This window comes from Melozone crissalis, unplaced genomic scaffold (genome assembly GCF_028551555.1).
Source record: "Melozone crissalis strain CALT ecotype California unplaced genomic scaffold, PUWL_Pcris_2 ptg000063l_1, whole genome shotgun sequence".
In the NCBI taxonomy this organism is placed as follows: Eukaryota; Metazoa; Chordata; class Aves; order Passeriformes; family Passerellidae; genus Melozone; species Melozone crissalis.
In genome coordinates this window covers 14,050,737-14,074,283 of record NW_026535841.1, presented here as the reverse complement: position 1 = coordinate 14,074,283, position 23,547 = coordinate 14,050,737, and the positions used below count along the sequence as shown (strand labels likewise).

General features: G+C 42.3%; 1 protein-coding gene across 1 annotated transcript in view; it reads right to left on the bottom strand.

The window, feature by feature from the left end:
* Window positions 1-23,547, bottom strand: part of TMEM132B (transmembrane protein 132B) — a 210,209-nt gene that overhangs the window by 45,891 nt on the left and 140,771 nt on the right. Inside the window, exon 4 of the mRNA XM_054289062.1 lies at window positions 18,699-18,885. Within this exon, the coding sequence (XP_054145037.1) occupies window positions 18,699-18,885 (187 nt within the window). The remainder of the gene's footprint in view (window positions 1-18,698; window positions 18,886-23,547) is intronic.

The window sequence follows — 23,547 nt, the reverse complement described above, 5'->3', positions numbered from 1 at the left end:
GGGAGAGCTGCCTTCCACCTCCCAGCTCCTATCAAACAAACACCAAGGAAAATCACACCTACCTGGGCTTGGCACTGCCTGGGGATGCTTTTGGTTTGGAGAAAACAAATTAGCTTCTCCATGAAAATCAAGTGTAAAGAAGACAACTTTGAGAATATTTTCTTTTGAAAAAAAACAAACCCTTAAAATTAAAAAATTGGATTTTTTTTCAAATAAGAACCTTGATTTATTAGAGGTGAGTTTTTGAGAGTTTTCTGACTGATCTCAGAACTACTGGAGGATTTTTACTTCCTTCCTCTGCCTCTTCTTGGCTTGAGTTTTGTTCTTGACTTTAATTTGTCCGTCTGCTCACCTTGTGTGACGTTCCACCTTGTTCTGACATGGCCCTGTGTCTGATTATTTCTTTTCCTGCACAACTTTTACAAAGAACAACCTCTTTTTTATTCAAGTTCAGAACAAAATCCCTTTTTTGTTTTCATGATTGAATTTCCCAGAGAACTCTTGTGCAGTGTATTTATTTCCTGCAGACTAGGACAATATCATCTGGGTTTCAAAAGCTGAGCTGCTGCTGTCAGAACATCAATATTTTTCCAGAGTCCATCAGATTTTAGGAAACACAGTCCCTCAAATGAAAGAATGTGTTAAGAATCTGTGGGAAGGTAATAAAAAAAAATTTTAAAAGAGACTGACTGGAGGTAGTAACTATAATAAAGACCAAGTATCCACAGAAATGTAAAACTGCTGTGAATTCAGTATCGAGCTATTGAATTTTCATCTTTTCCCATCTCTATTTTATCTGTTCCAAGAATTAGATATACAATGATCTATTTAAACTACTGCTTCTAGTATCCAGTCTTTCCACAAGACTTCCAAGCCAGTTCTCAGCTCTGCCAAAGACAACAGGGCAGTTATTGCAGTTATTTTCATTATACATCTAAAATAACTGAGGCACAGGAAATCCCACCAGGCCAGGGGCAGATGAGGAAAAGGATTCCCTATTCCCCAGTCCCAGGTCCTTGCCTGTTCTTGGGTACACCCAAACCTGCTGCTGGTTCTGACCACTTTAAACACAATTTCCACACCTTTCCTACTAAGTGGCCTTTATGCATAACAAGAAAATGGGGATTTTATTGGCAGGTTCTCTGAAATTCAGCTGTGCAGCAAAACAAACATCAGCGACTGCAAGGAACTACAGAGGGCTCTAAATGCAGCAGAGATGAAAGGAAAGGAAGAAATGCAGTATTACAGTATTATTTGCCATCCTTCTTAAGTGGAAAAGGATAATGGCATATCCAATGTTTATAATGGCACATGAGTTTATAATGCCACTGGCAGCTGCAGGAGTTCAAGGGGAAAATCACTGAAAATCTCTTAATCTGAAACAATTTAAAATGTTCCACTGCCAGGGGTTTCCAGTGTCACCTCACAGGTGGGGCACGGGGGTGACATCAATGTTTCTCAGCAACAGCAAGTGACAGAGTTATTGGTTTTCAATAGAATTATTCTGTAAACAGAAAAAGGTCTCCCATTACTATTCTATAAAGGCAAGTAAATATCAAAATCACAGCACATTTCCTTGAGAAAGGGTTTCAACTGGTCCCTTGTTCTTACACCTCAGCACCAAACTCACACCAGGCTGGGATCCCACAATAGATTTAATTTTTTTCATTTAAATTGTTTATAAACTTTGCGAAAGAGTGGCTGAATTGGTTTTCCCACAACAGACACTGAAGGAAAGTGAAAAAAGACTTCTAACTTTGCTTCCAAGGTATTGTATTCATAATTAGCCTTTAGAAGTCGTTAAGACATGATTTAAATCCAAATCTCCCCATCTGTTTCTTCAGAACCTGTTGCATTATGAGAAATGGGGAAAGTTCTGATTTTCCAGGGAGATAAACTGGGTGCAGCGAGAGGGAAAAGAGAATTACCCAATTTGTGTTGAAGGACTCATCTCCAAGAGCAATCTAAGTGAAGGAAAGCCTCTCCCATTTTCTGCCATTTCCCTAATGTGAGACACAAAATACACCCTGAGCTGCAGAAAGAAATCAGGTCAGCCCTGCTGGACTGTTCAAATAAAAGGAATATTTGCTATTCACCTCCATTAAGGAAATTTATCTCCCTTAAAATTGCCTCTGTTAAGCATTCATTCTTTACTTTCCTTCTAAAAATTGGCAGGTTTTCATGATAATACATTTATTTCTCCTTTTGCACTGCCAATCTCAGGTTGTTGGCTGCTGTGAGGTGGGAGGGAAGCCAGGAGTGAGGCCAGGTCCTTTCTGGCCCTCCTTGTACATCCCTCCTGCTAAATGGACAGAGGGGCACAGGAAAAGAGGCTTTCTGCAGAAAACACAGCTGAACTAAACAGGTGCTTCTCTGGCATTTTGACACATCATTTTAGCAAAGAATTGAACACAAAGGTGGGGAAAGTGCTGCACTTAAAGGCCTCCATGAACCTGACACAAAATTCCAGCTGCAAAGTGCTTGCACCTGGAAGCACCTCTGAACAATCATCACAAAGAAAAGAGCAAGCTCTCCTCACCTTCCCCTTCTCAGCACTTGGGCTTCTTTCCTTTTGTTCCCCCACCTTGGAATATTCAGGCACATCCTCCCCTCCTGGTGATATTTCACCCCTTGGTGCTGACACACACTGGGCACAGATGGGGGGCAATAATTCTTCAAGTTTGTTTTCATAGTGTTCCTCCAAAAAGGGAGACTCTTACCTAAATCAAATTCAACATGGTGGTTCAAATATCTCATTTAAACTACTGGATTTTCAGTTTTTCCAGGCAACAATGGATAAACAGGACCTTGAAACAAAAATCATTGTTCCTTTGCTACAATGCAAGAATTTTCCAAAAGCCCAAAAACTACTTCCAGAAAACTCCTCTAACAAAAAGTGACACAAGGTAATCAAACATTTCCCTCTGCATTCTCTTGTGTTATTGCAAGTTTCTTTTCATGCCAATACAAAGTGGTCAACCAAGACCAAGCTCCTGAAGTCACAACTACATCAAACTCACCTTTCTATTTAAAGGTTTTCATTTCTTTGTCCAATGGCACTGGCATTCAGCTCCCTGCCCACCAGTTACACTCTCAAACGTGGCACTTCCGTGCTGCTTTCCTTCCTCCTGCCTAATGAAGGCAGTTGTGCCGGTTGCTGTTGATTTAGTTTGGGATTTTTCTCCCAGCAGCATTGCAATTAATTCTGGTGCACAGACCCAATGCAATCTGACAAGAGCTATTATGGAGAGCAAGCTGGAATAAAACTGCACCTGCATTTCTCCCTAAGGACAAGTGGTGACAGGGGTGGGGGAGAGGAGGAGGGTTCCTGCCCAGGTAAGTGAGACAGAGCAGGGATGAGCCAGCCTGGGACAGCTGGGCAGGAGCAGCAGCTCCTCCTCTGCAGTGTCCTTTGCTTTTTCTCCTTTTTGGACAAGAATCCCAAAGCAGAGTTTCAATCTAAAAAGCCTCACGCCAGCACGCACTGCTATTCAGTCCAGAGGGGAATAAAGCAATATAATCTGGGAAATTCAAGGCAGAGGAAAGGACTGCAGACTCTATTAAGCATTAGCTGTGTGTAGCTGCTGCATTCTGTATTTCACCAACTTTTGTCACAGCTCTTCCCATTTGTTCTGCATGGTCTCTTGGGGTAAACAAAACCCTGCCTTTGACTGAAAAAACACTGACATGAAAGGTGCACTGGGATATGATATATAAAGATTTTGCTATTTTTACATGCGCAGTGATATTTAGAAAGGTTGGGAATGATGTTTAGATCTTATTTATTTCTGGTCAAATGGATTGCCAGAGGATTTTTCTGACAGTGGCTGTTTACAATTCCGTGGCAGTGAATAATATGCAGAAAATGTGTGAGGTCCTGGGGTTTCATTCACAAAATGCTGCACAATGAACTCAGCCGAGGTGGGAGCCGTGGCCTTTTTGTGAGAGTGTGATTTTCAGAGCACAGCACCCTGAGAGCACACCTCTGTCCAGGGCAGCCTCACTGCAGATTGTTTGGGCATCACAACAACCACACCTGTTAATTTTACACTGTGCCCTCACCTCTGCAGCACCACGGGGAGGGGACAATGTGCGATTCCAGCTGCTCCAAGGGAAGCCCCCATTTCTCTCTACAAGAGCCACTTTAAAGAGAGTTTTCCCCTCCAAGTGTTCTGACAGGCGTTTCACCGATGACTAAAACTTTATATTCAATATTTTGCTCACGTGCCCACAAGGAACAGCACAAACATGATTATACATTGAAAATAAACCCACAATGATTAATTGAGTAGATTAACCTCCAGAACACTTGGACAGCTGTTTCAACATGCTGTCTTTGAGGGCAATATGCTGAAGCAGCTGTTCTTACACATAAGGTAAAATTGTCCGCTTTGTTTTGCAATGTGAACACTCAAGTCCTGTTCTGTGTCTTGGTGACTTTAACTCACACCTGGAGCATTGCCAGGGCTCTGGATAACTCACATACATTCCTTTTTTCCTCACCTTATTAGCAGCTTCAACAATGTCAACTCATTTGCTCAGCAATATGCTCAAAAGCAGAGTCAAGTTGATTTCTGTCACAGACATATTTTATAAAAAATCCTTTTGTCAAGATCTTTTCTCCTGAGAAGCTGGGAAATTTCAGCTTCTCCATGTTTTGCTGGTTTGGAATGTGATTTGGATAACTGTTTATCCAGCATGTGAAATTGTTTTTACTTGGTGACCAATGACAGCCACCTGTGTCGAGGCTGTGAGCAGCCACAAGATTTTATTATCATTCCATTCCTTTCTTTGCTAGCCTTCTGATGAAATCCGTTCTTCTGTCCTTTTAGTATAGTTTTAAGATATCATTTTCTTTTCATATAATATATATCATAAAATAATAAATCAGCCTTCTGAAATATGGAGTCAAGATTCTCATCTCTTCCCTCATCCTGGGGACACTATCACAGATTTCTGTCATCTTTACACAGGATCCACACTCACAGGCTGCTCCCTGCAGCAAGATCCTCCCCGACTGCATGAATGAACTGGATTATTTTTGCATGTGGTTTTACAATAGCACAAGTGTTCCTTGAATGGAAAGCATGTCCTGGTCCATGGAGCTTTCTCTCCTTGTTTCCAAGGCAACTCAATACACAGACACATGCAAACACACGTGCGTGCTATTAATGTTCCTTCTGCATGGGGAAATATCTTCATTTATCAATGAAACACTCAACAGCTTCTGGAGGAGTGAAACACTCAGACAAACTTCTCCCAGAGGAACTCACAGCAGGAAAACAATCAAGAAACTCTTCCCTTTGAGTACACTAAAGTGCAAGTTTTGGCAAGTTTTAGCATCAAGGTCTCCTCCAGCCACGTGAACACAAAACCCTGAGCCCACCTTGCCTTGTCCTTGGGCTACAATCAGGCTTTCAGACAAGCTTTTCCAAAGAGGGAAATAACCTGGGAGCTTGGTTGGCACGTTCATGCCCTGGATTCCCTCCCATGAATAAGGATCTGACAGAAATGATGGCATTTTGTGCTCCAGAGAGGTTCTGCAGCCTGGCCAGAGCTGAGCTGCAGGAGCTGCTCCTGACACTGCACCAGGGCTGAGCCTGCTCCACGCTTCCAAATGAAACTCACTGCAGAACTAGTGAGGCCTGGGCACATAAATGATTTGTCATGCTCAGCACTCCGTGCTAAATCACATTTATAGCCTCTAATTCTCAATTGTAATCCTCTTTGGGATTGGCTTAATTGTTCTGCTTTTAAGAGCTGGGGGTCAGGTACAGGCGCGGAGTGCAAACTGCACAGCCCGTGCCTGGCTGATCCTGCTGCTTATCTGAGCAGGGAGATGGCATCACACAGAAGGGAGGCAGCTGCAATGGCAAGAGATGCTTTCAAAGAAAGCATTTGAACCATTGTTGGTTCATGGTTGTTTCCACCTTTCTGATTTCTCCCCTGGCATGTGAAAGGCCTGGTGATGGCTGTCACTGCCTGGGAGGTTGAACCTGGCATTCCCACTCTGCTTTGTGGGCTTTCAGAGCACATCAGGCCTTGAACCAGAGTTGGCTCTTGCCTATCTAAATACCCCATTAATGACAACAGAATAATGACAACTCCATTAATGACAACAGAATCTGCTCTGTCCTTAGGGGCCATGTCCAAAATAAACCCACAGGCACAGTACACCTCAGGGAAATTCTGCAATACCAAATCCCAAGGGAATGCAAGCTCAGGGCAAGGCAAGCTCAGGTAAAGGGTCCTACTCAGATCTCCTTATACCAGCAATGGATTTGAAGGGACATAAATGTGATTTACCTCCAAGCTTAAGAGGCAGCAATTGTGCTGCAATGGGACGCTGCTTATACTGAATTCAGTTTAGGCTGGAGTTGATTTAGCAACAGCTGGCTGTGATTTATGGTGTAGGGAATGCAGCAGAATTCCATTAACATCAGCAGAACACCTTTGCATTTCACTGGGGAACCTGGACCTCTTTTCCATATGTGAACACAGGATGTTCCTCCTCCTTTGCATAAGTATTTGAAGCTGTGCTTTATGCAGCTCTACTCTGGAAAAAGATTTGGGTTTTATGTCAGCTCTTGTTTGTAAATAAATTTTTAAAAAGAGGAAAACCTTCAGTGGATGCTAGGAGAAATCCCTGACTTCCACGGGAACTCCACCATCCTGCACTAAGAAAAGAGTTTATGAACCCAATTCCCTCAATTCACGCACTCCCTAACTTTCCAACATTGCTCCTATTAACTTGCACACCATGTAGCCTTAATGATTTTAGGTTACATTTATACTACATGCTTCTATTTATAAATGGTTTATAAGGGAGACTAATCAATATTTAATAGACATTTTAAGTGTGCAGCAGACACGAGCAGCATGTGTTAGAGAAGGTCAAAGGCACATCAATAGCAGGGTTAGAAACACCTGCGAGCTCTGACTCACAAATAACCCCCTGGGCCAACAGGATTCTGTAACAATATTAATAGCAATTATCCAATTAGTAGCAGTTTCATTAATAACCCAGTCTTTGTGAACTAATTTAAATGTAATGCAGTCACACAAGGAAGCAGTTCCTGTGTGAGAGGTGACCTATTCCACCACAAGCATCAGGGAGAAATCCATGGGTTAGGGTTTAAATGCCACCCTTCTCCCACAAGCCTGAACTAACACTGGAACATTCCAGTGCAAACACCATTACAGCGTTACTTTGGGATCTGGGCACTTTATCATACACCCTTAGGGTTAAACTCTGCTTTAAGACACAGAAACCCAAATCTCCCAGGAGCTGCTTGCTGCGCGTATCTGTGCGTGCAGGAGGCCACAACTTTGCCTTTTTATTTACAGAACCATTAATTAAATTACGGCAATTAAATACCAAATCAAATTGCATTAAGATAACATTAAGCACACAGGAAGTCAGAATCAGAGCTGGCATTAGGGTTAATGGCAGCTCTACGTGGATGGGTTTTAATGTCTGTAAGCCAGATCCCAGAGGATGCAGCTGACACACACAAAACCAACACTTTATGCAAACATCCTTTCACAATGCCCTAGTTTTTGCACCATTTCCAATTGTTTGTGTGGGTTTCCTGCTATTTTCCTCTCCAGGCAAGGCACCTGAAGGGAGATGGAAGAGCTTTGTAAATGACAGCTTCTGATCAACTCAGAGCCACAAAATTCCCAACTCCCAATTAGTCCACAGGGCACAAGCTGCAGCGACAAATCTACCTGAAATTATGATTCCTCTACTTTCTTTTCAATCTCTTTTCTAATTAACTGTAGCAGTAATAGAGATTTCTGGAAAAAAAAAAAAAAATAGAAGTCAAGGGAATCTCAACTCCAGTTTTCTGCACTGTCACACCCACAGAAGGGAGCACCAGCTCCATCCAGCAAATCCCAGTAGGGGCAGATTCCTTCCTGCATTGCCTGGGAAACACAGGGAAAAAACCCCAAAATGCTGAATTTTTGCCACAGCAATGGAGTGGGAGGACCCACTCTGCAGCAACCTGACCCTGAGTGCAACCCCAGCCCTCCTCAAGGCTCCAAACCTGCTGCTGGAAAATCACCACTGAAATGGAAAATATCCCTTGTAGATTCCTGCTGGGTTCTGAACTTCATGGTTTTCTTGAGAGTTTTACAGCAGAATTAAAATAATAATAATAAAAAAAATTATGTTTGCTTATGCACTGATCAAACCAGCACAGAACTCTGTGTGCCTGTATTTTCAGCTGGAAAAAAAAACATTGAGGAGATTCAATATTTATGTAATGTTTTATGGAAGTTCAATAGAAAAATCCAATATAATTTCCCAATTAAAATCACCTGCTAGTTGACTTACATCCATTACTATTATCTCAAGCCACTGTATACTGAACCTATTCACACAATAGTGTTATGTGAACATGCATAGGTTAAAAATTAGTAATTACTGTCTAGACAATTCACTGTTAGCTATAGTTGAGTGAATATAATGAATAATTTATTTGATTAATTTTGCATTCCTTTTCCTCTTTGCGAATTGATCGTGACCATGGAAAACTTGAAAATGTACTCATTTATCAGAGTTATTTTCTGTGAATAATTCCTAGCCTGAACATTTTTTCACAAAACAAACTATTCTTATTTGTGGACTGAAATTCACACTATGGGATAGAAACTAGAGACCACTGGGAGTGTTCCTTTTTCTTTAGCAGATCATCATGGAAACAGCAGCAATGCTGAAGCGATTTTACAAACACAGAACCCAAACAGCTTGATGCTCATTTTGTTGTGTAAGCTACATAATAAAGAGAACTTATGCAACTGACAAGCAATAGGTAATACTTGAATTTAAACTACAGATGAAGCGGGAAGTCCATGTTTACTCTGAGTTTAAAAGCCACAAGGAAAGAGGGAAAATCAGAAATATCTGAGCTGGGATGCCCTGGATGAAGGTTTCACTGTCCATCACAGCCCACAGCGCTGAGGCTGCTTGCACAGAAACTCTAGGCCCTAAAACCAGGCAATGCCACAGGTAAATATCTCTGATTTCTGTGGGCACAGGTGGATTTGGGCTGGCAATCCAGAGACTCCACACCCATTCCAGCTCCCTGCTCTGGCATAGAATTTAACAGTGTGGTTTTCCCTTTGAAATTTGCTCTTCATTAGGTGAGCTTCAAAATGGAGCCTGAAACAATGAGGGGCTTTGAGTCTGCACAGATCAAATGCATTCTGCCATGCACATCTCAGGATAAATGACACACTAATGAGACACAGAGATCAAATGCTCTGTTTGCACTTCAGGCCCCAGCAATGAGGAGCACATCAAGGCTGTTAACCCATTCCTGGCCCTGCAGGGCCCACATGGCCCCACATTTTCTGTCTATCACATTCAATTCTCATGGCTCCTCTTTTGCAGGGCCAAGCCAACGCCATAAGAATGCTCCTGACCACAAGGAAACAACAGGGGGAGGAAGGGGGATGAATGAAGCTTGATTTTGGGGTTAGAATTTCTACCTTTTCCTTTCACTCTTTACAAGAACCTTACAGGGACACAGCACAGGCAGCAAGAGCAAACACTGGCTGTGAGTGCCCTCTTCCAGGGCAAGGAACTGAGGAGGGCAGGAATTGAGAGAAGGAGTTAGGAGAGCAGGAATTAAGGGGGGCAGGAATTAGGAGAACAGGAATTGAGGAGAGCAGGAATTAAGAAGCAGGGGCAGGAACTGAGGAGTGAAAGAATTAAGGTGAGAAAGAATTGAGGATAATAGGAATTGAGGAGGGCAGGTTTGGGTTCTTTCCCAAGCACAGCAGCCTCACCAACGCTGCTCTCATGGCACTGAGATTTGGGCAGTGACATTCCCAGCTGGAATGATCAGAGTTGTTGCCATCCCAATGCATTTACCAGCCCAGAAGCCTCAGGTCCCAGAGATGATGCAAAACTCCGTCAGCTCCTCCCTGTCCTTGTTCCCACATTCCTGTGATGCCAATATCCCACCCCTTTACACTCTGGACCTGTTCCTTCCCCTCCATTTATGACAAATAAATAAATGTATTTATTCCCTGTGAACTCCTGGAATTTGCAGTGCCTGCTCTCCCTGCCCTCCCAGAGTGCTCTCCTCTGCCTCTGATGGGTTTTGCAAGAGCTCACCAAAAAGTGCCAACCCCACAAAATGCACCTCCAGCCCCACAGGAGGTAGGGCTGGGAACTGCTGATTCCCAAACTTCAGCACTGAGCAATGCAGAATATCCCAAAGCTGTCCCAAAGCTCTGGGCTGGAGTATCCTGATCATATTAATAAAGCTGCAGTTTAGCATTTCCAGTAAAGCTCAGGCACCTTTGCAAGAAATTTTTTCACACACAATAGCTGCTCACAGGCTGCATTACAACTTCCAAAGCTCTTGGATTGCTGCTCTGCTCCATCTTTATGTTGCTATTGAAATTTCATTTAAAAAAACAGAAATTACATGAAAAATAATTCCTGAGCCCAACTGTACTGGGACCATGTAAATCAGAAATAACTACACTGAGGTCAGTGACAGCTTTGCATAGGAGTTGTGCAGAACACAAATGACTGTTTAGAAAGGAAAGCTTTCACTGCAGCCTGTAGAAGAAATATTGTATTATATATACATATATACACAATACACAAAGTTAATTTATGCAGAAAGGACTCATCTTGCTGTACAACTAATAAATGCAGGCTACTAAATATTCCTAATAAGGCTTCCTGCCCAGCTAGCAGAACAGCTCAAAAACAAACATCATTTTGTTCATGTGTGTCCATTATATTCATGTGCTGATTTAATTAACAGTAATTTCAGCATCTCCGAGATTTCTTCTCTGTTTTACAAATGATGCCCTTTTGCTGAGGGCTTGGGTTCAAATTACTGCCCAATCAGCTGTGGATCAAGCCTAGAATGCTAATTGGCAATGAAACCAGAGTGAGCACGCTGGAAAAACTTATAGATGAGCTAGATTATTGGGGAATTGTTAAGGAACATGAAGAGTTTTTTAAGGCAGACAGAGGGGAAGCTTTGCAGCTCCCTGCAGCAGAGTGGAGGGTCCTGGTGGTGCTCGGAGCCCCTGAGGCAGGCCCAGCTCATCCCTCTGACCATCACCCCCTCAGGAGGGTCCCTGTGCCCTCACTCTGCCCTGCAGGAGCTCCCACCACCCCTGATCCTCCCCAGGAACCCTGAGCCTGAATTCTCATCAGAAAATCTGTCATTAAAGGAAGCAAAGCTGATGGAGCAGTGTGACCGTGTTCACAGGGGTTCTGGGATGAGGGAAGAGACGAGGATCTGACTCCATGTTTCAGAAGGCTTGATTTATTATTTTATGATATATAGTACATTAAAACTATACTAAAAGAATAGAAGAAAAGGTTATCATCAGAAGGCTAGCTAGGAATAGAAAAGGAAAGAATGATAACAAAGGTTTGTGGCGCAGCTCTCTGTCCGAGCCAGCTGACTGTGATTGGCCATTAATTAGAAACAACCCCATGAGCCCAATCCCAGACGCACCTGTTGCATTCCACAGCAGCAGATAACCATTGCTTACATTTTGCTCCTGAGGCCTCTCAGCTTCTCAGGAGGAAAAACCCAAAGGAAAGGATTTTCCATAAAAGATGTCTGTGACAGAGCAGAGGTGTCCCAGCTCAGCAGAAGCCACCTCTGAGCATTTTCTCTGCACATTTCTTATTGGAAACTCTTACTTATACCAAGAATTCAGTGCCTGAGCACCCTGGAGAGGATTTTCTAAGAACGGTAAGTGTCCCCATGGATCAGAGAGACCTGAGCTCATTCTGGTGCAGGAATGGCTGCTGCCCTCCTACCCTTGCTGTATGGGCAGCACATCACCTCTTCCACACCCAGCTTTGGTTAGAAACCCCAAATATGCCCAAAGCTGCTCCAGATCCCCATCAATCGATCCCAAACTAGAGATTCTTTCCAAAGGAGGCCTGTGAGGTGCAGAGCTGAGGCACTCCGCTCTGATCTCCAGGAAGGAGAGGAGTAGAGCAGAGTCTGTGCCAGGGGATCCATCCCTGCAGCAGCCACAGCTCTGGGTGGAAGCAGGGGAACAGGAAAATGTGCTGGGAGCAGGAAGAGGAGGAGAAAATCCCATTCTGGGCAGGTTCCTTTGCATGCAGAGTACAACACAAAGGCACTGTTAAAAAGGAACTGCAAAGCCAAAGGTCAAAGTGATTGCAAGTAAGAAATGTGCATTAAGTGCAAGGGATAAACACATAGGGGACAATTTTGCACATAAATGCATTTAACCAACTTCTGAGAGATACATAAATCATCTGGGTTTGCTAGAAATGACTGATCCTGCCCTTTTTATACTTGAGAATGAAGTGGGTTTGGTTTTTACATCCAAGCCCAGAGCAAGCAAAGGAAAATCCCTTTTGTCTGTCCCCAGGTGATCCTAAATCAGCTCCAAAACTGCATTTTACAGCAAGGCCAGGCTGGGGACACCCCAGCCACATTTAGGGGATGGTTTGTGGGACCAGCACAGGGTTCCCATGGCACAGACAATCCCGCCCTGTGTGGGGAATGCTCTGAGGACAAACATGGGACAGGAGCCAGCCTGCCACGCCACAATCCCCTGCACTCACCCACCTGACAATATGGGCAAATCTCTGTGATCTGGGGAGATCCAGAGTGATTTCCAAGAGGTGGATTGGTGGGAAATGCTGCCTGGGTCCTAAAGGATCTGGAGAATTTGGCATCAGCCCTCTCTGCATGTTCATTAATATTTTGGACTCTGATTGTAAGGAGTATCAGCGAGTGTATCAAATTTCATGAAAGCAAATTGTTGGTTCTCAGTGGAATAACATGGTGCTTTACTCAACACAAGGATGAAAACCTCACATAATCTCCAGCTATTGTCATTCAATGTTTATCACCCAACACAGCAGAATACAGTTCTTATCTTTGATGGATGTGGCACACAATAGCTGTTTTCTTGAGTGCATCATAAATATTAATAGTATTCACAGAGCTTCTTAAAATTTGTCATGTCACATTGCTTTCATGGAAACACTCAAAATGCCATTATTTTTGTCCCACCAATAGGAAATTTTCCTTTAGTTTCTTTCTTTTTCACTCTCAAAATTAAATGGTAGAGGATGTTTAACTGAGCAGAGGAAAAAAGGGATAATGGTTCACATTGAGCCATTCCAAAACCTACTTCAGATGCCCAGAATTAGACTGAAAGAGGAAAAAAAATGTGATATCCTTTGGAAAACACAGTCCAGTTAAAAATGAAACACTTGATGAAATTGAAGAGATTTGTCTGGAATTTCATTTTTGGAAGAATTCTCACTCACTGAGGAAGAATGCTGACATGACCAAAATGTTCCTATCTGCCATATTCAGAATGGGACGTTTTCACTTCACAAAAAAAAAAAAAAAAAAAAAAAAAGAGAAAAAAAAAAGAAAAAAAAGAAAAAAAAAGGTGCTTTTTTCTCCCAAAATGGAATATTTGTACATTATTGTGTCTGTGCTGGGCTGCACCCAGAGCAGTGTCGGCAGCAGGTCCAGGGGGATAATTCTGGCCTTGCCCATTCCTGGCCCATGAGGACATTCCTCACATCTGCTCCCACAAATTCCCTCTCAGTGTTTCAAAGCCCACCCCTGATCAAACTCAATAAACCTTCAGTGTTTTGGTTGATGTGTTCCAAGAAATCTTTTTAAATTTTCATCTTTCTCCATAAAATTCACCCTGTGGTTTTAGGAGCAGCCTGACAAAACAAAACCATTTAATTCTCTATGACAATTAATTTGGAGATGGTAATAATTGCACAAGATCTTATCTCTGCTGCAGAGACATAAAACACTTGCTATGGGCATGGGAAATAAAGTAATACAAAAGAAGAATCTCTTTTTTCCTATTCTGTACTCTCTCCACAGTAGTTAATTTGCTCTGAGTATAAAATCAATCCTTCCAATGTGGGACTTGAGGAAAGCTCAAGGCTTCAATCCTGCTGCCATTAATCAGTGTTAAAATTCACACTGAAATCTGTGATCTGGGAGCCACAGATTCCAGTTTTATTTTAAAACAATGTTGATAATCCCTGGTATTTCTGGGATGAAGATCCACTCTGGACTGAATTTATATTTAATTGTTTTTAATAAATCAGTGAATGTTGGGAAGGACAAAATCCCATTCTGGGCAGGTTCCTTTGCATGCAAAGTACAACACAAAGGCACTGTTAAAAAGGAACTGCAAAGCCAAAGGTCAATGTGATTGCAAGTAAGAAATATGCATTAAGTGCAAGGGATAAACACATAGGGGAAAATTTTGCACATAAATGCATTTAACCAACTTCTGAGAGATACATAAATCATCTGGGTTTGCTAGAAATGACTGATCCTGGCTTTTTTATACTTGAGAATGAAGTGGGTTTGGTTTTTACAGCCAAACCCAGAGCAGGCAAAGGAAAAGCTGCTGAAGAGTGACATTTTCTGGTTTAGTTTGAGGTGCTGCTTTCTAAGCCTGGGTCACCTTCCACCTTGGACTGAGTGTGCTCTTTTAACTGCTCTCTAAATAAAAATTCCATTAGCAAACCCTGATTTTTGTAGGAAAAATAAATTCTTACGTAAAAAATAATATATAAAAACTAAAATATAATAAATAAAATTTTAAATTATTTAAAATAAATATATTTAAGCTATTTAAAAATATTTAAAATAAAAAACAAAATAAATAAAAAGGTTTTTTCTCAAACAAATCAGCCAAGTGTTGCCCTCAGCAATCCCATTTCAGCCTGAGTCACAGAAATGGGCACTTTAAGGACAATTTTCCTGGGTGTTCTTGTCTGGCAGGAACCTGAAATGCAATTCTCCAGGCTCCCATCTAAAGGAACCTCAGCAGAGCAGGCACAGCCATGTGTGTAAGGGACTCACAGCCTCAGGAAACCTTTATTTCAGCAACAGCGCCCATTCTGGGGAGGAAACAAACTTCCTGAAGACATTGTTCAGACACCTGTAAAAAACAGAAATGTCTGCGGCTGAGGGGCACAGAGCCCTGGGGCAATATTGATTCTGAAGCATTGAAAACTGCTTTGGTTAACGCCAGCCTGGGACTCTCAGTTCCATTGCTGCACAGACAGGATTTCAGCATGGACCTCTGAGAGAGCAGGGCTGCCAGCCACAGACCAAACCATCCTTTCCCCACAGAAGGAGACAATGCCAGGTATTTTTCTATTATTAAATCCATTGTTCCTCAAGCCTTCAGCCCCAGCTGGAGCCTGCTTACATAAACCAGTTAAGATACATCTCTTCAATGTCTAATTCTTTACTTTAACTAAGTCCTGGTTGCCTAGAAACTCTCTAAAAGACCTGGATTTTAATTTTTTTCTCTTTTTCTTTATGTTTTTGCCAACTGTTAGTTAGGTAACAGATTAACCAAACCCCAGGTGTTGGTGACAGAAGCCTGGGTGACAGACTGAAAGCTGGGGCAGTGTTTGTTTCTGCATCCCAGGAGTGCCAGACTCCACTGACGACCTTGCTACCACCAACTTTCCACAGCTTTGGCAATTGCAGATGATGTCTGCTTAGATCAAGAGCAATAACTGAGAATTACAGGGTTATATCATCGCTGGACAGAGCAGATTTATCTGTGCTATCAGTTTCTGTAATTAGCAGGACATGCACTTCCACTTTGCAGGATTATTATATCACATTTTTATATTAAGATAAATCAAGCTGTCTAGTTTAGATCCAAGTTTAGAATGTTCTGCTGGACCTTCTGGATGCTAAAACACACCTTCTGCTGCATCAGACACCAACCAGACTCACAGCTCCCAGCCTATATCAATGCCATAAACATTATAAAATAATCACCTGCTGTGTTTGCAGTCAGCAATGGGAATTAGCAGCAGAAGGCAGAATAGCAGATTTTCCCCTGATATTCAGCAGCATAACAGAGGCACCAAAAAGAGCTCTGGATGTGCTTTCCTCACCCTGATCTGTTCTCCTGTGTTTGAGGGGAATGGATCACCTTTACTTGGGGGGGGTGTGAGTTCAGTGTGTTCATCTGGGCACCAAATGTCAGGAGAATCAATTCAATGAATTCACAGAATTACCAGAATTCACAGAACTCACAGAATCACTGGGTTGGAAGAGCCCTTCAAGACTGAGCCCAACCCATCCCCAACCCCTCAGCCAAACCCTGGCCCCCAGTGCCACATCCAGGCTTTGTTAAACACACCCAGGGATGGGGACTGCAATGTGAACTTTATCACATTTCAGAACTTATCACCCTTTCTGTAAAAAACTTCTTCCTAATACCCAACCCATATTTCCCTTGGTGCATCCCTGCTTTTTTAGCTGAATTAAAGCCTAAACAAAACAAGAGTTTAGGTTACAAAACAGCATTTACAGTCTTCAAAGCCACTCATCCCTGCTGTCACTTGTTCTTAAAGGTATAAATTCTTCCTCTTTTCTAACCAAAATGGTTTTTAGAGATAATAAGCAAGAGTTCTGTAAGAGTAAGTGCTTTAAAAGTACCTTTAAGAATATAAAAAGGGACTTAGAAGTCATTCAGAAACAGGTAAAACTAAATGAGAGTGACTTCATTTCCATTTCATTTTCTATTCTCATCAAGCTTAGTTTATTCAGGTCTGATTAATTAATGTCTACAAAGAGTTCCAAAAATATAAAACACTACATAAATACCAAATAATAACAGAGTACTGAAGGAAAAGCCAATTTGTTAATTTGCACAGTTTTAGGAATTAGCATTTATTTATTTATTTCCCCTGTACAAGCAGGCCCATCCAATCCCTTTCAGCTTTTTGAGCAGAAAATGCTTTGGCAGGTATGGGATGAAGGGCAAATGTTCATGAGGAACCAAGTAAAAAAGAGTGGGTGCTTCTGAGGAAATGCTGTAGCATCCACACTTTGGCTGTTTCTCTGCTTTTACCCCCAATTTCCCCATGAAATCCTTGTTCCTGTGTAAAGCTCTGATATTAAAAAATCCATCATGCCCCAACACAGCTCAAAGCTCCTCCTGGAAAAGGTGCCTCTGATTTTACCAGGAGATATTTGCATTTTTAAAATAAATAATCAGCTGCAAGCTTCCTGCACTCATACACCTCAACCTGCTGGACACCTCCATTTTCAGGAGGTATTTTATCCTTTCTGTGCTACTCAATCCAGGCCTTTTATTAAATCTTTTATTAAATTGGCACTTTGCAGCTCACTGGACTGTTTGGCTCTTTTGGGGGAAAGCAGAGCAGCGAACAGCCCAGTTGTTTGGTTTAGCAATGAAGCTTCCCACACGTGCAAAGCTAATTTATTTCAGTGAAAATGTCCCCACTAATGACAGCAGCACCCTCAGAGCTCAGCCTGGCAGTGCCATCCACACAGAGAGGACGCAGGAGCCATTTCCATGCACCAGCCCAATAACCCACAAACGGCAAAGGATTTTCACAAAAGGCCCAAATGGTTTCCAAGGAGCCATTACGGCGCATCAGGTAAATAAAATATTATTGAAATGGATTTTTTGCATTTAAATCGCTTGCAGCAGGTGCATAGGAAGCAGCTCATAATAAAAAGGCTCCCATTCCTCGAATACTAACGAGGATCAGCGGAAACATTGAGCAAAAGGGAGCAGGGGCAGGTTCTTGCCATGGCAAAAGGAACTATTCCCATAAAAACATTCAGAAAAGGGAGTAAGGGGCAGGTTCTTGCCATGGCAAAAGGAAATATTCCCATAAAAATAGAGGACAGGGGGAGGTTCTTACCATGGCAATGGGAATGATTCCCATAAAAACATTCAGCAAAAAGGAGAAGCAGCAAGTTCTTAGTATGGCAAGAGGAACAATTTCCATAAAAATAGGGATCAGCAGCAGGTCCTTACCATGGCAAAAGGAACAATTCCCACAAAAACATTCAGCAAAAGGGATCAGCAGCAGGTTCTAACCATGGCAAGAGGGATGATTCCCATAAATACATTCAGAAGAGGGATCAGCAGCAGGTTCTTATCATGGTAAGAGGAAAAATTCCCACAAAAACAGCCAGAAAAGGGAGCAGGAACAGGTTCTTACCATGGCAAGGGGAACAATTCCCATAAGAACATTTAGAAAAGGGACAGCAGCAGGTCTTTACCATGGCAAGAAGAACAATTCCCATACCAACACTCAGAAAATGGATCAGGAGCAGGTTCTCACCATGCAAGAGGAACAATTCCCATGATAACATTCAGAAAAGGGATCAAGAACAGGTCCTTACCATGACAAGGGGCATGATTCCCATAAAAATAGGGAGCAGGGGTAGGTTCTTACCATGGCAAGAGGAACAATTCCCATAAAAACATTCAGAAAAGGGATCAGCAGCAGGTCCTAACTATGACAAGAGAAACAATTCCCATAAAAACACTCAGAAAAGGGAGCAGGTGCAGATTCTTACCAAGGCAAGAGGAACAATTCCTATAAGAACAGGGACTAGCAGCAGGTCCTCACCATGGCAAGGGGAATGATTCCCATAAAGACATTCAAAAAATGGATCAGGAGCAAGTCCTTATCATGGGAAGAGGAACAATTCCCATAAAACCACTCAGAAAAGGGATCAAGAACACGTCCTTACCATGGCAAGGAGAAACAATTCCCACAAAAGCACTGAGAAAAGGGATCAGCAGCAGGTCCTTACCATGGCAAGAGGAACAATTCCCACAAAAGCACTGAGAAAAGGGACCAAGGAACACGTCCTTACCATGGCAAGGGGCACGATGCCCACGAACATGGTGCGGCTGACGAAGATCTCGGACACCACGAGCTCGCTGACCGAGTCGTCCCGCGGGTATTCCACCTGCCAGGTGATCTGCTGCGCCCCTGCCAGGCTGCTGCCGTTGTCAACCTCAAAATCCATCTGCAGGATCTCGTAGGAGGTCATGTTTGCTCTGCAAAACAAGGCAGATTCCCCACATCGTCACCGGGGTGTTGATAGCAAAGTGGATTTTCATTTCTCTTTCCTACTCGCCATTAAATTCACATTAAATTCAGTGTCTCAGCCTTGAGACACTGACAGAAACCTAAATAAAACTGCACATGGACAATTGCAGAACTTTCTAAATAAGGTGAAAGTTCATCTTTTAGTTTCCTGAAATTTTTCCCATTAAACTCAGGCATTCATTCTCCATAATCACAATGAACTTGCAGAATAAGCCACAAACCCTTGGAAAGGCATTGCACAGAAGTTGCTAAATTATTTAATACAACATTATTATAATTTTGATGCTGCAAAACAACAGAATACTTGGCCATTCCTCATGTTCTACCAGAAATGAGCTCTTGTGGAGGGGAAAAAAAGCCTTTCAAACCCAAACTGGTCTTTATCTCAGTGAAAAAATGGATTTGCAGAAATTATACATGACAATAAATGAGGGGTAGATTATCCCTATTTTGAATTCATGACAACATTCTCCTCGTCAGTGGTGCAGACTGGTAATTATATGGCAATCATATATTTCTCATCTGGAAATAAAAGTTTAAAAGTAAAGAAATGGATGTAAATGCACAGCAGTCAGAAATGAATTTAAGAATTACTTCTGCTTCCTTTCTCAACAGCAACTCTTATCACTTTCCTCAGGTCCAAAGCTATGTAAATATCAATAATTAATCCTCAGGTTAGAAAAACAGAGCTTGTTTTTGTGTTACAGAGAAGCAAACAGACACCAAGCTTTAACCAGCAGCACTCAGAGCATCCTCAGCAGGGATCTGCTTGGAAAACAGCCTTTGCTCATCCAAACGTCCCCACAAACTGAGTTGTTTCACAAATCATGCAAAGTTTACACACAAATATTTACAAAGAATGCAAGTTCCAGACTCAGACAGTGAGGGGACCTGGTGGAGGTGACAGGCATGGAGAGGATGGAAAGGCTCTGACTGCAGAGCCAGATGCTGCTTCTGCTGCAGAAACGCCTGATTTTACCTACACTGCTCAAGTTTTGGGGTAAAATCTGAATTTTCTGTGTGCCAGGCCAGTGGCACATTCATTGTCTGTGTGTCCCTCCCCAAAGCAGCCACTCCAGGAGCTGTGCTCACAGTTTCAGCTGCTGCTGCAGAAAACAGAGACTCCAAACATCCTTTTCCTCTCCCCAAATGCACAGAGGCAGAATCTGGGTTTGCCATATGTTTCTCAAGGAGAATTGTAAAGGGGGAAAAAATTCTGAGCGGGAATTATTGATTTTCGTGTTTTCTTTCTGACAACAAACGACCTAAACATATGCTTCAATGCCTGGAGGATAAATATTTTCCATGCTGACAGAAGATAATATCCACCTCCAGGCACAACTAGAAGCTATTAAGGCATCTTTTGTGTGGCCAACCAGACAACCAGCAAAAACCTTTTAAGATAAATTTTATTACATAATAACAGGGATGTAATTAAACCATTTTTGTTAAAAACATAAACTGAACTTCATTGGTTTCCGTGTATCACCTCCAGCAGTTTGTTTTATCTAAGTTGCATACAATTAATATGCTCACAACACAGAACTAAAATTTGGATATGAGCTTTCCACTAACTATGGATTTAGATATTGGGCCTGTCAAGGTTTGTTTAGGTCTGCAATTTCACTTCAGCCTGCTCAGGCCAAGAGCTGCCACTCTCAAAACCACCCAGGAATGGTTCAAATTGAGAACAAAACCACCAGTGGAGGATTTGGGTACAAAGAGACTCATTAAATAACAGGTTAGTCTGCAGTGACAAATCCAATCCATGGGTCCCACTGATTGGCATTTTAGTTCAGCCCACAACGCTTTCAATTATTCCTTTCCTGGCTTTCCTTTTACACATCCAGAAAGAAACCACAACAGTGGGCTTGTATCTTATACATAAACCTTCCTCAGATGCAGCTGCATTAGCAGGTGAATTCAAACAAAGCTGCATTAGCAGGTAAATTAAAACAAAACTACATTAACAGGTAAATTAAAACAAAACTGCATGAACAGGTGAATTAAAACAAAGCTACATTAGCAGGTGAATTCAAACAAAGCTGCATTAACAGGTGAATCAGAACAAAGCTACATTAACAGGCGAATCAAAACAAAGCTACATGAGCAGGTGAATTCAAACAAAACCACATTAACAGGTATATTCAAACAAAGCTACATTAGCAGGTGAATTCAAACAAAGCTGCATTAACAGGTGACTCAGAACAAAGCTACATTAACAGGCAAATCAAAACAAAGCTACATGAGCGGGTGAATTCAAACAAAACCACATTAACAGGTATATTCAAACAAAGCTACATTAACAGGTGAATTAAAACACAACTGTCCTCCCTCCCAGGTCTCGATGCTGGTTCCAAAGAGAATCCTTAGCACTGCTTGGAAAAACACCACCAAACGTTTGTCTGAGGTTTTCTGCTTTGTCTCAGGAGCCAATTAAGCAGCATGACACGTGAATATTGATAAAAGAAGGTTCCACTTCCCTCTTGGGCTTCTGCTGCAGGAGATGGCCTTGAGCCATCTCTCACCTGCAGAGCCTGCCCTGCGTGCACAGCTTTGGCAAACCAGGATTCAGCTGTCTGCTCTCTGTTCCCCAGCAGGTGGATGAATTTTCTCTGAAATTATGGTTTTTGTCCCCTTTAGAGCTGGAGCCTTGGAGCAATGCCAGGTGCTGTGGTATCTGGGACACCGAGCACCCCACTGATGAATTCACCCTCTTTGTTCTGAGCCTCTTCCCAGGTTACAGCTGGTACAAACTCATGATAAAACCTGAAAAGTGAATTTCTCTCATGTTCAGACTAGTGCTCACCTACTGGCTGCTTCATCTCTTATCCTACAGAGGTTTCCTGTGGAAAGGCTGGTATTACATTCATAATTCCTGCAATTTATTAACCATCCTCTGCAATACCGTGTGGGAGACCACTGCCTTTTTCTGCTGAAATTGATGGGGGTTGCTAAAGTAAAACCAGAGATAAATTAAACCATAATCAAGACCTCAAATGTCAGCATTTACTTATGTCAGCTCCATTAGCTGATAAATTCCCATCCCAACACCTGCATTTCAATTTCTCTCCTGGCTGTGCAGCATAACCACTGAAGAGTTTTTTAAAAGCAGGGGTTCCACCCTGGGCAAACCTTCAATTTTTGGTCTGGTTTGGAACTGGGGGCAGAACTTTGCTCTTGGTGGTCACTGTCCATCTGCCTGGTGGAGACAAAATGCCTCCAGTGGGAAAATGCACCAGCAGAGAAGACAAGGACTGTAACTCATGCTGTTATCAACCATTAAATCCTGTTAAACCAAACTTTATCCTATCAAGATTTCCCAGCTTTTCCTGGAGACTTATTTCATTTTTCTCTTAAATAAGTTTGCACTCTTGGGGAGAGTCTGATGGAATCCAAGGACTATAAATCACTTCTCCTTTCCAAATCTTTTCTCTCTTTTTAGTTAAATATCTCCATTGTCCAGTGAAGTTTTCTCCCGGTTTAGGATTTTGCCAAACTCTAGTTTAGAGAAGCAATAAAAAATAAAAAGTCAAAATTACTTTTATAAAAAAAGATTATTTCCTGCAAGCACAAGGAAAAGACCTTATAATTTTAGGCAGCTGGCATGCTTGCTAATAAGTCCATTTCTATGGAAATGAGTTCATAACTATTAATTTTGCCTGCTCCTGATCTATTCTTGATGAGCCTTTCAAATTTAGAAAAGCGCTTCATGATTCTCTCAATTTGGTAATTACTAACTCCCTTTGATGAATCCAGCCCAGTGTTTCAGACATGAGACATTCATTACACATTTTTCTCTCTGGTGAGAGGAGAAAAAAAGAACCCCATGGGTCTTTTTGGATTTATTTCCTCTCACAAACTCCTGTAAGTAGGTCCTCTTCTTCAAATGGTGATTTATAATCCTATTTGAGTACCTCCACAATCCTGCCTCTGCTGGGGGCTGGAAAAACGCCTAAATCCTTGGGATTTTTGCCCAATTTGCTGTTGTCTGCCCTCATACCTGTCTGGTGCATTTACAGCCCGGCCAAGCTTTGTCACACCAGTCCCCATCCACACCCAGCTGGGAGCGGGGTTGGGATCCCAGTCTGCACTTGGAGCACAGAATGGAAAATCCATCCCACAGAAAGCCAACTGTGGCTCCAACCAGCTCCAGAATAAAGGAGTTATCCCAATAAAGGAGTTGTTATGCCAATAAGTGCTGCTCAGTCCCAGAGCTTTCCCCATTGACACATCCACATAAAGGAGCTGCATTTATTTTTATAAAATATCAGATCACTGTGAGGGTCCAGCACAGCTCTTTAACCAGCACCACAAAATCACCTGGCACTGAAATAACAATGAATTGAATTTGCCTGAGCCCAACATGAATTACTGAATTAATGTAATGACACTCTGACTGATATTAATGCAGCAGCAACAGCACGACTGGTTTGTATTTACCTTAAATAAACAAAATTATTCACTACTAAGAAAGATTAGCATTGCTAGCCAAGCTTTAGGGGCTGCCCTGTGTGTTTGGGCAGGGAATGAGATGCAGGGCGGCATTTCTGGGCACTCTGCAGTGCCACACCAAGGCTCTGCTGGCTCCCACTCATGGGTCAGCAACA